Here is a 14,688-nt window from a genome sequence, read left to right as displayed (position 1 = left end):
GTTTGTCTGTCTGACTGTCTGTTTGTTACTCTTTCACTTTACGAAATTTAGTACAGAGATAAATTGCATTGTTGCATAGGCTACTTTTTATTCCGAAAAATCTGAGAGTTACCACGAGATTTTTAAAACCACTATCCACGCGGATGAAATCTTGATTATCATCTAAGTTAAATTAGTTGCTACCTGCTTCATCGTCTGCAGTAAACTAAAGCTAAATAGTAGCTAACTACAGTACCTACTTGAATAAGAATAAAACGAATAACAATGTGGACCATACTGACAAATCCTTCTGACTTTTCTTGTATTTTCAGAAATAAAGACTATATTCGTTAGACCTCTTGAATTTGATGGTTTAGATATAAAAAGCCTTTCTATTTTGTTAACGTCTCGTGAGCTGTAAGGAAGTTGCAGATGTAAGAGACGACAGCAGATATTTCAACTAAGTGGAACAAGTCAATCGGCACCTGCTCTGTCTATTTATTCTCAGTCCACGCAGCATACTTTTAGAAGTCCGCTTCAGTTAGCGCTGCTAAATGCATCTAGCCATGTGCAAAATTCAAGCATTATTATTATTTTTAATAGACAGCAGCTTTCGCTGATGCGTCTATCAGAAGTGCTTCGAGTTTTCCAAATGTTTGTCTAATCTATTCTTGAACTGGTTAACAGAACTTGACATAACCACATCCTTAGGCAATTTATTCCATTTGTGTACAACTCTGTTCGTCAGAAAGTGTTTTAATGGATTTGACGATGGCAATTGATATTGAAGCTTCATATTATCATGTCCCCTTAATCTAGGATTGCTCCTTCGCGGAAACATGCTCTCAATATTTGAGATATTTTAATAATTATTTAATATTTTGTAAGTTTCAATTAGATTGACTCTTTCTCGCCTGCTTTTGAGAATGCTGAGTCCAAATTTAGTTTAGTTTTAAACTTTTTGAAATTACCTTTAGGCTGTATTTCTTTCAACTGCCATGACATCCATTACTAGAGAGAAGTTAATATAGTGTTCTCTTTGTTGCGTAATTCCATACAAATGACAACGACAACAAAGCCAGTGGGTGTTCACAACCACAAACGAGCCTATGTTTTCCGCACTACTTTATCCAGGGAAACAAGTTAGTACGGAAAACATAGGCTTGTTTGTGATTGGTTGGTCACTCAAAATGGTTAACACCCACTAAATTTTTTGTCTTTGTCATATGTATGGGATTACGTAATTGAGTAAGCTCTATATTAACTTCTCTCCGTGGAAAGAGTATAGCCTACTTTCTCATAGTGTTTGGTTTTCCGTAGCACGACCTAATTTTCCTTTACGCGTATGATGTCGCAGGTAAAGTGGCACCGGGAATGAAACATGATCTTCGTCTATTGTCTAGAGATCCTGTTGGTTCGTCAATCTGATCAGTCTCTGTGACCGCTTCTCCTATGTGGACGTTTACACAAAAATCAAAGTTGTCGGTTCCCTTTCATTTGGTGCGTGGTAATTTGAGAAGGTGTAAGCATTGCGATGCAATTGTTTGATTATAATGAGGATGAATGCCCATGGTATTACTTTGACAGTTCTTACAAGACTCTTCTGGGAGCTTGCCTCATTATTTTTGGTGAGTGCAGTTTTAGATCGGAGTTGTAGATAGATAGAAGCGCGCTCCAACTTAGGCCTCATCATTGCTTTTCTTAAAGCATGATTGTCGGCACGCTCAAGCCTATCCTGCAATAAAAACAAAAGATTAATAACTTTCGTGGTGTTTGTCAATAATATGTTCCGAAATTGGATTTGAAAGTAAGAAGGTGACTGAGGGATCCCATTTAAGAAGTATTATAAATAGGTAGGTACTTACCGACCAAATTTCATTCTTTTTAATGAAAATGTCACAGCAAAACTTAAGCCTAGCCCCATCGGAGCGAGACCAATAATTAATCTATGCCTAGCCCTATCTAATCACTGCACGAATCATGTCTGCGAGGAATGGTACCAAGAATACTGGCCGCATATGCGCGCTGGTTAGTCAGGCTGATTGTTTACCTACACAAAAAATGAGCCCGTCTTTCTGTCACCTGATGAGGCTATTAACCGCGGTGAAATGTCTCGTAATTTTTTTTAGCACTAGGACTCCATGGCTTGGCTCCAGGGTTTCCACGGTCAACGGAACAAAAATGTAACTCTCGATAAGAGAGGCATGCCTGCTTCGCTTAACGGTTTTATTTATTTCTAATGCGGCTCCCTGGTCTTGATATGACACGGGGTCAATGTGTAAACGAACGTTATTCATTCTTAAACATTACTTTTATGTCAATGATAACTTGATTTGATTGATAACAGGTGTATTCGGGGTGCTGCTTAACGCCTGGTTATACGTTACATTCATCCACAGTCACCTAGTAGTGTTTAAGAGCCACGTATTGGTACTCAATCTTTGCTCAGCTTCGCTTGGCAGGAATTTACTCGGATTTCCATTTGCAGGGTCATCTGCATTAGCAAAAAGGTGAGTTTGGACTTTGGCTAAGATTTTTTAACACACAATACTAAATACCTCAAAGTCAAATAAGTTATTCAAAGTAGGTATAGTACATATTTTTCACTTTTTGACTGTCATTTGTTGGATTTGTAAGATGATGTGATCATCATCCACATCATCATCAACCGATAGACGTCCACTGCTGGACATAAGTCTTTTTTAGGGACTTCCACACGCCACGGCTTTGCGCCGCCTGAATCCAGCGGCTCCCTGCGACTCGTCTGATGTCGTCCGTCCACCTAGTGGAGCTGCAACGTTGCATCTTCCGGTGATGATGATGAGATGATGTAATGGTGATAATTAATTACTTAAAATAAAACTAAAGCTACGAGGGTTCCAAACGCGCCCAGGTCCTCTTGTATCTTTTTTGATTGACAGTTCAGTATCACCATCACCATTACATCCAACAATAATTATTGACAATCAAAAAGTGTACAATGGTATCTATTCTATTTAGAATATGGCTTGGTCTTTAAATATCCTACCTACCTAGTTACCAACCTCAAAATGCTTTGCCACTTTCATAAGATGAGAGAAATCTAAGTATATTTTGTTTTTTATGTAAATTTTAACGTCTTCTTTATTTTCATCTAGTATATAAATATTATATCTAGAAAAAAGACACTAGATAAGTACTGAAAATGTGAAAAAAAAAAACTTTATAAGTTGATCTTGGGTAAAATAAATATATCGTGATTTTCTTTTCAGATGGCTATTTGGCCCATCATGCTGCCAACTTTTCGCTTTCCTAAATCAGTTCTTTGGTGTCTTCCAAATGATTGCTTTGTTCGCAATGGTACTGGAAAGATATTTATTAGCAAAATACTATAAGCGAGGTTGGTAAATTTACACGTATGAATTTTAAAAAAATGTGACGTTATGACATAAAGGTATATTCAGGTAGTCTGGATTTAGAAAGACGAACTTTAAGATATAAGTAATAGTTAAATCGAATCTAATAAAAGTTGAATCTTGTGCCTCTAGTCCAATTATTATTAATGAAAACAAAAAAGTGTATTTAGTTGTGTAACCCTGTTCCTTTATAACTACGTAGTAAAATTTACAAAGGCTAATCTTATTCTGTAAAGTACTTATGCAAAGTAGAAAATTATTTAAGCAAGAGCCAATTTACTTAATCAAATCATTATTTACTTACCGACTTTATCATTTATCAGACTTTGGCAAACTGAACTCTTTTTAACGACACCGATGTTTAGTTAATTTATTGTCTAAATTAGATTATATCGAGCTGTATTTAGGGGTCTAGTCAATGATATTAGAAGAAAAATAGGTAGATAGGTTACTTATATCAAATTCGATGTTTAGTAATGGCACGCTGCGTCAGCGCCGAAAGACTCAACACACATAAACGCATAGATAGTATTTTAACCTCACACAACAGAGAGTAAAGGACGGTGAACTAATAACCTCAGCTTCAGTTGCGCACGAAAAAGAGACGGTTATATTTTGCACTACCTCGTCCTGCACAGAAGAGTGGAAGAAGGACGGATATATGCCTAATAATGCGAGCGTAAAAGAGACGGGACGAGACGGTAAACTAGAAACTCCAAAGAAAAAAAAAACAGTAAAGTCTATTCGGCTAATGCCGATTTATGCCTACACTGTAGTTGTATAGTAAAATAAAAACCTTATACTGTGGTATTTAATATATTACGAACTAGCTTTTTCCCGCGGTTCCGCTCGTTTTTAGGGTTCCGTGCCCAAGGGGTGCCAACGGGACCCTATTACTAAGCCTCCGCTGTCTGTACGTCCATCTGTCAGCGGGCTGTATCTCGTAAGCCGTAATAGGTAGACAGTTGAAATTTTCACAGAATGTATTTCTATTGCCGCTATAATAAAAATAATAAAAATTAAATTAAATTAAATAAAGGGGGCTCCCATACATGGAAAAGAAGTCGAAATAAAATTACTAAATTTTACGCGGACGAAGCCGCGGGAAGGTAGGTAAAGGAATAAAATGTGAAATGAAAATATTTTTATTTTTGAAAATATTTACTATTACACAATCTACATACTCATAGCCAAAATTCCCTCATTGTATGAAGAGACCCAGCAGTGGACCGTAAAAAGATGTTAGACCATAGTTAATTTATCCTTCCCTAAAACAGGAAATATGCACACTATTTGAATTGTCAATACTCAGAAGAGACCTATCTGTTTATTTTATATTCTTTGATCGGAAACTTTAAAATACGTACAACGATAACTTGATACGTACTTATGGCATGTGACATAAGGTACAAATTGCAATGAGTTGCATTTTACACGAACGTGCACGAGTTTGTTATTGTTAAATAAGTATAATACGAATTATATAAAAGAAATAGTTTTACTTACGAATGAAATGTGATTCCTTGACTTTTGGAAACCTTGCTTGTGTAGTTTGTGCAGAATCTCATCACACACGACGGCATTTTCGGTTGTTTTGGGAGACGAAAACAAAATACACATTACTATCAACGACGTCATCGATAGCGCGACGCCAGCGGGCGACTGAGCTCAGGTTTGCTAATTAGCTTAGTTTTAACGTGCCACTTGCGGTCCGCGTATAACGTATCTACCTATTTTCTTCTAATATCATTGGGTCTAGTGAACCGTTTCTGATTGGTTGCAAAGTTGTAGCAGAATTTAAGTCTCACTAGGTATAAATACTACGCTTTCGTCCTGGGAAAGTTTTGTATTAATCGGTCCAAAGACAATTATGATGCATGTACAAAAATATACAAACAAAATTATTAGGTTCAGACTTTCACAGTCGAATATTCAATTAAATGTAATTTTATACTGCTTTTAAGAACGTTCCAATTTTTAACATTTTCTTCATACAACAAAATACCTATCCCTCGACGTGTTCGGATTCTGAACCCTCCGAACAGAGGCATGCGTTTCAGAATTCAGTCTTTAGAATAATAATAGTTCGCGCAAAAGTCAACACGAGGGAAAAAACAGACCTTAGCAAGGCTTGTGTATTTAATCCTTAAGTCTTATTTTTTTCCGGATAGCGTAAGGACATAAGCTGTACATGTTCTTTAAAAAAATTAATGATGATGTTTTTCAGAAAGAACTGTATACTTTAGGTACTATTGGACGTTGATCGGAGTATGTTGGACGGTCGCGGTGGTGTTCGCCACACCGCCACTGTTTGGTTATGGCATGTATTCCTGTGATGCGACTGGAACTGTGTGCACTTTCATGTGGCCGTCACTGACGTCTGGTGCAAAGGGCTTGGGTTTCACTGTACCCTACGTGATAGTTTGTGGAGTGATGCCTATTGTTGGGATGTAAGTTGTTTTTGTAATCAAGTCTATGTATATTTGTTTCGAATTTTACGATGATTTTTTTATTACATCCATTGGACCAATTCTGGAACTTCGCACACAAATTTCATTTCCATGACAATTTTTTTATATCTGAGCTTTGGGTTCTGATTCCACATCCACATCCATGTATGGATTCCACACCAGCATTAAATTCGATACAACTGTGTTCCATCGTCAAGTCACTGTTGGTGTCACAGTGCAATGACGAAGTCACAATGTATCTTGGTACATCGTCATCATCATGATCAATCTATCGCAGGCCCACTACTGAGAATAGGCCTCCTCTCAGAATAAAAAGGGTTTAGGCTATTCCACCACGCTGGCCAAGTGTGGATTGGCAGACTTCACACACCTTTGAGAACATTATGCAGAACTCTCTGGCAAGCAGGTTTCCTCACGATGTTTTTAAAGCAAGGACTCCAGAAAGTTAGAGGTGCGTGATCGAATCGGCGCGCGGGCGACTCCCCGAAAAGCAAATAATTTCTATTCTATTCTAAAGAAGGCAAACGTCTTAACCACCAGGCTATCTTGTGGACTTTATTGACTTATTATTATGGAGTTCCTTGAAAGCTATGACATTTCATTTATCTTTTAGATTCTTCTTTATGGGCAAAGCAATTCGACTGGAAACGATATATTACCGGAACGAACAACAAAGGGAGGAAAAACGCTTGACAAAGGTAAAAATAAATAGATAGATGATAATAATTTATCGCTGTCCAACACCTGTTACCTTAGATCGTACCTATTGATAGATTCTGATGTTTGAGAATAAGAAAATATAAAACGATTTATGTGAAGTGTGATCCAGTTACGACTCGTATTCTATACAAATGTTATAACATTTAAGTTAAAAAGCTAATGGTCTCTAACTTATTCACTCATAAATGGACGAGCTGCCAATGAAATATTTTTCATTGCCGCGCTTGTTTCACTATTTCTGAATTAGGCCCCATCCTTTTATTTTTATTGCAAGAATAGGCTTGCGTTTGACGACAATCATGCTTAGAAAAGCAATGATGAAGTCTTGGTTGGAGCGCGCTTGCCTAGAAGATGCCTATTCACTCTTGTAAATCCTAATAGAAGAGGCTCTCTTATGGGCGTTTTGCCTCGTGCCCAGCCCAGCCAATAAGTTGCGTTTCTCATACTCGTCTCATTGACCATTGACCAGCAGAGGGTGAAGGGAACTAGAGTGAGAGAATAGTTCTCTAGAGGTAGTGATGCTGACGCTCTGATACGGTGAAGATTTTTCTCATTTTAGTCCCCGTAATTAGAGCGCATATAGCGTCCGATAAAAACTTCCCTTCAAAATATTTTATGAAGATTTTTTTATTGTTTGCTAGTGCATCCACGCCGTGTGTGTAACAACTTTGGCGCTATGGATTCCAGCAGCGGTACTGGCGGGCTGGCAGTGGTTTCCTCTGCTGCTGTACGGGTACCGACCACACGTGCCTAAAGTACTGGCTCTCTTTGCACCTATAGCAGCTGAGGTAAATATTACATCTATAAACGAGGATCACCATCATCTCATATAATTTAGCATCTCATATAATTTTCTTCTCTAAATATATAAAAGGAAAAGGTGACTGACTGACTGACTGACTGATCTATCAACGCACAGCTCAAACTACTAACAGATAGCTATTATGACGAAGGCATCCACTAAGAAAGAATTTTTGAAAATTCAACCCCTAAGGGGGTGAAATAGGGGTTTGAAATTTGCGTAGTCCACGCGGATGAAGTCGCGAGCATAAGCTAGCCTATACATAAAACACTGTTTCTACCGATGTGCCTCAAACTGGTTTCATTAGAAAGGCAATAATGTGAAGATGGTGTTAAACATTCTTTTTTAACGTAGCAGCACACGCCGCGCCATCTATTCGCTAGTTCAATATATTCTCTGTAACACGAGATTAAATGGTGAAAATAAATTAATCATTCAATTTCGTTGACATCGTCTCTCATAATTCCTTCGCTGCCTTCGCCTTGCCCTTTAATATTTGGCTCTGACGGATTAATGTCTCGGCAGTCGGCGCGGATTAAATAAGGAGAATGGAGGTATCATTTTCTTGCGACATCTAGGTACGCAATCTAGTTAGATTATATTCCCCTAAATCAGCACCGTCTTTTGTTAGCAATTCGGCTAAGCAACTATCAATATGGACAAAGTCAATTTTGGTGAAAATAAATATCAAATAATGAACCCATATCGATGGACGTCACAGCTGGACACAGGTCTCTTCAGGTATTATTAGGTCTATTGCTGCTTATCTACCAATGTGTTAATGGGATTTGTAGGTACTTTTCGATATGCTTTAAGGATAATTTATTTTTTACAGGCCGCGACCAGTGTTCCAGTGTTATGTTATCTTAGCAGCGACGAGAGGATAAGGGCAGCATTACTGGGCCGAATGAGAAACCACTACGCCCTCTTGCCTCCTGAGCGAGCTAGATTGTACAAAAGAAGCCATTATCAGAACTAAATAGAACACAGAGAGAACAAGAGAGTATCAGACGTTAGAACAGCCTGCAAAAGGCGAGAGTCAAAATATGACACATCTGGTCGACTTGGAAGATTGAAGTACTCGACACACGAAAGGGCAGCTTTATCATTGATATGAATTAACGTTCATAAAATCATGACTATGTAAATATGTTTTGCTTATGTTAGCAATAAAATAGAAGATTTCTAAATTAGTCGTTTATTTTGGTCTCATTCCTCTGTCTTATCGTATTATCTTCTTTTTTGATGTGCATAAATATGTAGCTGGATAATTAGGTCTATTAGTTCTCAATTTCCGGTAAATATTAGATAATTATGGCACTGAAAAGAAACACTAGGTAATATTTTTTTTCTGAATGTACCTAACCATACGAAAAGATCATTGATTTTGGTATTATTTCTCTGCCTGATTATGATAGAAGATGATTTTATGTTATCTTCTGTTTTAATATGAGCGTTCAAAAAGATTACAAAAATAAAGTATTTATCTTCGTTTTGATTAACCTATGTGAGTCTATTATAGTAGAATGAAAAACTAAGCAGGTTTTGGTTTGCTAAAAGTATATACTAGTATTTTAAAGGCCATGTAGTTTTTGTAGTATAAACAGTTGACAAAGAAACAGAGCGTAACCAAACAAGTCATACCTGTAAATTGAAACCTGAGAAATAGAAATAAGATCCTATAAGATATATAGAATATTATAGAATAAGTAGGTACTAGAAAACATAGAAACCACACAATTCATTTGACGCATTCAGAGTAGATGCATTCGGTTTCTTGATCGATACAAAATCAATTAATGTGCTAATAATAGATTTTACAATGGAAGACCAATCTTGTACGTGGAGTGATGTATTCGACGAACAATCAAAAGCTAATTTAGAAAGAGGTTTCATAATAACAGGTAATAGTATTTTTTAAATTTATTCGTAAATACCAAAAAATTGTGCCAGTTAAACAAAAAGATACTAAGTGAAAATATAATGTGTTTTCGTAATACATAATGAATATAAAAATTTCATAATTAAACCGTCCAGATTTTTTTGCAAGAATCTTTACAATTTTTATTTTTGATATCGATTTATAAGAGACAGAATATACAGTTTTTGATACAAAGCATTCTCATATATTTTCAGGAACGGTTTCTACATTGTTGGGATCTTGGTTGACTTTGGCTTTATTACTGACGAATCTACGGGCAGATTTAGGCTACCGTAATTTTGCCTTTTTTACGGTTATCGCCTGCGTAAGACGGGCCGTATCTGTTTTGACCCATCTTCCTTTTCTTAATTACACTGAAATGTGAGTACCTAAAGTTATATTTTCCTGTAAAAAATACAATATTTGTATAGTTGTATATTTGTATGTATTAATTACCTACATTTATACAAACTCGTTGTTAAATTTTTTTTTTATAAACTTTAGTTCAGTCGACGAGATTGGAAAAAATTGCAATTTTTATGGATTCTGGGATACATTTGTTGGAGTCCTAGAAGTGGAATGTCTCACTCATGTATGCATTGAACGATATGTAGTGGCAAAATATAATACAAAAGGTATGGGAATTATCAGACATAAAGATTTTTGAGTTGATATAATTTAATTTAGTGTTATTAAATGCAATATTATTTTCAGGATGGCCGATACAAAAGAATCATTACATTTTATATCCATGTCTGTGCATTCTTTTTGCACTTCTGTATTCTTCGCCCCCTCTTTTTGGTTTGGGCAAATACGGATTGGATTTTTCGTGCCAATCTTGTACTTTGGACATGATTTTACCTTCAACTTGGCACAGATATGTTGTTTTATCTATATTTTTACTTCGAAGCATTAAATCTACTGGATTTATGTTAGTGCCTATATTATCATTTTTTATTTAATAGATACATTTATCTATCAAATTGCAAATAAGTATATTGAACGTAACTGTTTATTATGCTTCTTCGAGTTTTGTTGTATTCATAAGCAACATGCATATATTTTATAAAGATATATAAATAGGTCTGCTTAAACTTTTTCAAATAAGGGACAGAACATTAATTTTAGTTTAAAAGCCTCTTCTGATACACCAATACATAGATATGCATTCGGTACGTAAAGCTGCTTAAGCTACAATGCATTGGTATAGCCACATCTTTAATTCTTCTTTTCTATGAGCTACCTTGTTAATTGACATTACTTTGTTTGTGATAAATAACAGGATCAAGGCATTTGAAATTGTGTGATTAATTTCGTTATTTTATATCGTTTTAGGGTATTCATGTTAATTTGGGCGCGTAATTTAGAAGCAAAATACAATGATTCAGTGGAACTAGTAAAGGAAATCAGATTTACTGAAGTAAGTGAATATAGTCTTCTTTTCGTTACCTATCTTCATATTATCATGTAGGTATTTGTATTAGGTGTTATTCTAAGCTATAGTATTTTTTTATTTTCAGAGTGTAATCATCATAACTATCGTCAATTTGATGTGCTGGATGCCTATTGCTTTGGTACGGGGATGGGTTGTGCTTTCGTATTTGCTTTCCGATGAAGTGCAAGTAAAACCAAGTGCATCTGCTATACAGTTTGCCATTTGGATTCACTGGGTTGGTATACCTAATAATTGATATAATTTTAAGGAATTTGTCAGCATTAAGAAATTAAGTATCACTTGCTTTAACGAAAACAACTTGAGGAAACTTGCATGCCTGAGATGTTCCATTATGTTCTCAAAAGTGTGTGAAGTCTACCAATCCGCACTTGGCTAGTGTGGTGGACTATGGCGTAAACCTTTCGCATTCCAAGAGGAGATCCGTGCTCAGTAGTGGGTTGGCGATGGGTTCATGATGATGATGATTCTGAGCTTTAATTATTTTGAGATTTTGTTGGACGTCAAAAATGACGTCAACGCCTGGGTAGAATTTAGGCATATTAATTTATTTCAACGCTTTAATAATAACTAGTCTTCTATAGAAATAAGTATTCTTTTCTACGGAAATCACCTTCGACCTTGTTCTTTTATATATTTTTTTCCAGGTGTCACCTGCCGTGACTGCAATAGCAATGTTTTTGGCTGATGGCAGAATGCACAAGAAAATGCTTAGTGTTTGCAAATCTGATGACATAATTGAAGAACCTAAAAAGAAAGAATAACATTTTTTTTCGTATCACACACGATGTTCTATGACATTGCACCATCGATAGGTTGGTACATCGCTCGATGCATTGCACTATCAATGTTACATTGTAGGCCAGATATTAGAGATTTCGCATAAATTTATAGAAGCACATTTACGTAACGGAAACTGCACAGATTCTCTGAAACATCTTATATTACTTATTAACTTTACCTATGGAATGTAATAAAGTTTATTAAAGATACGGAAACTATTTCTCTAGTAGAATCATACCTACTTCAAATATTTTATGGAGAATTTTTGTGCTGATGATATTATGGAGTTTTAATAAATAACAAAAACACACATAGTCGATTGCTGTGGTAACTTTAATCAAGTCATATTTACATTTTTAGTAATTCCACTTATTGTGATTTTTTTGGATTATTTTGTTTAGGTATACATTTCTCTGTAAAAAATTATGCATCTTTAAATTCAGTCTGATGTGGTACTTATACCACCATGTAGATATTTACAGTTTTCGCCCAAAATTTATGTAAAGGGTTTCAACACTACTATGGCACATAATATATATTATATTAGAGGAAAGTAAAGAAAGTAAAATTTTAGAAAAATATTTACGAGAAGAATACCTAATAGTATAATGCATTGAAATAATTAGATATCTGGACCACAATTACAATCTAACCACAGTTGGTCCACAATAAGGCATTTAATGATTAGATACATAATACAGCTAGTAATATTTATATACAGATGTATAATAGTTTTTACAATACACATTTAAGTATTTATGACATAGTTAACTTTATGTATAAATATAAAAGTGCATAGACATTAAACTCATAGTTACATTATGGTACAAGGATAGCAGGTAAATAAATAACAATTATTTAATTATTATTACAATTAACATAAGTGAAACATTGTAACATTAAAAATCATAATAAATTATATCAAGAATTTAGTGTTTTGTTAATCACTATAGGTATGTAGCACTTGCTTATATTATCAGGTAATTTGTTTAAGTTCTCGAATTGCTATTTACATGCTATATCACGCGTGTTTACTATTTTTACATATTAACATTTGACTTTCATTTTAACATTGCCTTACTTTTAAAAATAATCACACTCAATTTTCATGCAATCTTTGGAATGAGCTTGAATTTCGCTATTAAAATTTACGTCGCTATCATCTATGCTATTAATATTTACAAATTCTTTATAACCTACATTTTTAGCATTACTACCTTTATTGTATTCGTCTACAATTGTAGTTGTATATACCCTGTTGCTGTAGGTGTCCTCCGAACCCATGGAGGAGGGGGTCGAGGGACTGTTGAGCACGATCACCGGATAGTCATGCCAGGGCCCTCGTGGTGCTTCCTGCTAAATTTGCTCTAGCATAGTTTCCCTGTCATTCATTCTCCTTTGTAACATAGGGATGAAGAAAAGTATTAGTCCACTCACAGATATTGTGCCACCCGCAACGTAAAAACCTGGCGCATAGGAGTTTAGTGTGTCATATAACCAACCTGAAAAAAATACTGTGAGATTAAAATTTCCGAGAAGTTATTTGCACTTTGATATAACTTTGATATAACTAAAACAATGTGATTTACAGATGTTGAGATAATTACGTAAATAAATAATTGTACTAAACTTAGTAATTCCAACTGTTATCACAAGATGTGAATAAATAACAATATAAGGAAAAAACTATAAGATATGACTAAAGAAAATAAATATTTTATTATACCTGCAAAAGGGGGTCCAATTAATGAAGCTATTCCTTGGAACAATAATAGGAGCCCAAATGCATTTGTTAATCTTTCTATACCAAGAAGGTCAACTAGTACTACAGACGTTAAACCGACGTAAGCTCCAATAGTGAAACCAAACGTAGTAGCGTATATAGCAAGACCCCAGAATTCCCAGCAAACCATTGCCATTGCTGTACCTGTAAAGAACGTAATATATTAAGTTGTAATCGTGGTCCAATAACATTTACAAATATCTTTAAGAATTTTTTCACACTTACTGATTCCAGCAATAGTAAGGCACACATTATAGGCTAATAGGCGGTTAACCCAGGGCTTGTCACTGATGTACCCCAGAACAATCCTGCCTACTAAGTTAGATGCACCAATTATAGATATTAAATATGGTGAATTCTCGATGCCTTGTTTCTCACTCATAGGCACAGTATAAACATACGGTATATAAAACCCTATACTAGTTAAAAAGTTTGATACGGAAAATAGTATAAATATAGGATCGACTAGAAGAGATACATCAAGCATTTCAGAGAGTGCCGCTTTTGATTCTTCCGAACAAGGTAACCAGCCACATCTTTGTTTTTGCTCTTTTTTCTTGATTGATAACTGAACTCTGTCAGGAGATGTGCTCCTGAATTTTGCCAAACTAGTCATACTTCCTTGGTACAGTACATCTGGCCTTTGCATTATACCACTTCCATGACGCGAATGTGAAATACTCTTTTGCTCATGTGGTTTATTTAGGGCAGGTTGGGATAGTGTCAGTCTTGCCACGTCATCTTCTATTTTGCCATTTGCTTTCGTTATTTGTTCAGTACTCTGTGATCTTTTTAAAGGCGATTTATTTGATTTTGGCAGCATTGGTTCAGAGACTGGTGTTCTCGGACGTTCCGGTACTGGTTTAAACATTAGGCCTAAGGGAATACAGTTGAGAATGAAGGCTCCAATCAGAGCCATTGCACCTCGCCATCCATAGTTTGAAATGAGGGCTGATGTGATTGGTGCAAATAGGAATGTGCCGAGACCAGACCCGCATACAGCAATACCTGAAATAGTAACCATAGTTATAAAAAAACCGTACAAGTGCGAGTTGGACTCGCCCATCTGTCGGACTGTACCATCATACAAGAAATCCTAAACTAGTAGGTACAATAAAAAAATATCACTCTAACAGCTTGCACAACACTGCAAGTAAATGATGGACAGCGCCATCTTGATGTGATTTTGTAAACTAAATAATTAGTCACGCATTTTTTTAATTTTTTGTGATATAACCACAAATTCACGGTTTTCAGATTTTTTCTTTACGTGTGTTCATGATTCTAGGTCAACTGGAAATACCCTATAGGTTTTGATTCCTCCGAATTGACAAACACGACAGACAGACAGGCAGAAAACGAAGTGATCCTACAAGGGTTC

General features: G+C 35.6%; 3 protein-coding genes across 4 annotated transcripts in view; 2 read left to right on the top strand and 1 right to left on the bottom strand.

Annotated features, from left to right (window-relative positions):
• The first annotated feature begins 1,429 nt into the window (after nucleotides 1-1,429).
• Nucleotides 1,430-8,557, top strand: LOC117982580 (visual pigment-like receptor peropsin). The gene is made up of 7 exons (XM_034968945.2): nucleotides 1,430-1,607; nucleotides 2,327-2,489; nucleotides 3,231-3,358; nucleotides 5,602-5,824; nucleotides 6,459-6,543; nucleotides 7,207-7,353; nucleotides 8,203-8,557. The coding sequence occupies exons 1-7, from the start codon at nucleotides 1,514-1,516 to the stop codon at nucleotides 8,344-8,346; spliced, it is 984 nt and encodes a 327-aa protein (XP_034824836.1). The 5' UTR covers nucleotides 1,430-1,513; the 3' UTR covers nucleotides 8,347-8,557.
• A 534-nt stretch (nucleotides 8,558-9,091) lies between these two features.
• On the top strand, nucleotides 9,092-12,452 carry LOC117982588 (rhodopsin, freshwater form-like). The gene is made up of 7 exons (XM_034968955.2): nucleotides 9,092-9,271; nucleotides 9,504-9,669; nucleotides 9,793-9,923; nucleotides 10,003-10,219; nucleotides 10,624-10,708; nucleotides 10,809-10,958; nucleotides 11,389-12,452. The coding sequence occupies exons 1-7, from the start codon at nucleotides 9,190-9,192 to the stop codon at nucleotides 11,503-11,505; spliced, it is 948 nt and encodes a 315-aa protein (XP_034824846.1). The 5' UTR covers nucleotides 9,092-9,189; the 3' UTR covers nucleotides 11,506-12,452.
• Nucleotides 12,453-12,730: 278 nt separating this feature from the next.
• Nucleotides 12,731-14,688, bottom strand: part of Mct1 (Monocarboxylate transporter 1) — a 38,652-nt gene continuing 36,694 nt past the window's right edge. For both annotated transcript variants that reach the window (XM_034968188.2, XM_034968181.2), the window contains exons 5-7: nucleotides 13,533-14,315; nucleotides 13,251-13,451; nucleotides 12,731-13,026 (exon numbers count right to left, since the gene is read on the bottom strand). In XM_034968188.2, coding sequence (XP_034824079.1) covers nucleotides 12,881-13,026; nucleotides 13,251-13,451; nucleotides 13,533-14,315 — 1,130 coding nt within the window. In that variant the 3' untranslated portion in view covers nucleotides 12,731-12,880. The remainder of the gene's footprint in view (nucleotides 13,027-13,250; nucleotides 13,452-13,532; nucleotides 14,316-14,688) is intronic.

This window comes from Maniola hyperantus, chromosome 1 (genome assembly GCF_902806685.2).
Source record: "Maniola hyperantus chromosome 1, iAphHyp1.2, whole genome shotgun sequence".
In the NCBI taxonomy this organism is placed as follows: domain Eukaryota; kingdom Metazoa; phylum Arthropoda; class Insecta; order Lepidoptera; family Nymphalidae; genus Maniola; species Maniola hyperantus.
The sequence above is the reverse complement of the archived record's forward strand: the minus strand, read 5'-3'. Positions and strand labels throughout refer to the sequence as shown.

Coding starts and splice junctions, on each gene's coding strand:
- LOC117982588 (XM_034968955.2), top strand. CDS start 9,190: ATGGAAGACCAATCTTGTACGTGGAGTGATGTATTCGACGAACAATCA. Junction 9,272..9,503: donor AAGAGGTTTCATAATAACAG/GTAATAGTATTT, acceptor ATATATTTTCAG/GAACGGTTTCTACATTGTTG. Junction 10,959..11,388: donor TTGCCATTTGGATTCACTGG/GTTGGTATACCT, acceptor ATTTTTTTCCAG/GTGTCACCTGCCGTGACTGC.
- LOC117982580 (XM_034968945.2), top strand. CDS start 1,514: ATGCAATTGTTTGATTATAATGAGGATGAATGCCCATGGTATTACTTT. Junction 1,608..2,326: donor AGCTTGCCTCATTATTTTTG/GTGAGTGCAGTT, acceptor GATTGATAACAG/GTGTATTCGGGGTGCTGCTT. Junction 7,354..8,202: donor TTGCACCTATAGCAGCTGAG/GTAAATATTACA, acceptor TATTTTTTACAG/GCCGCGACCAGTGTTCCAGT.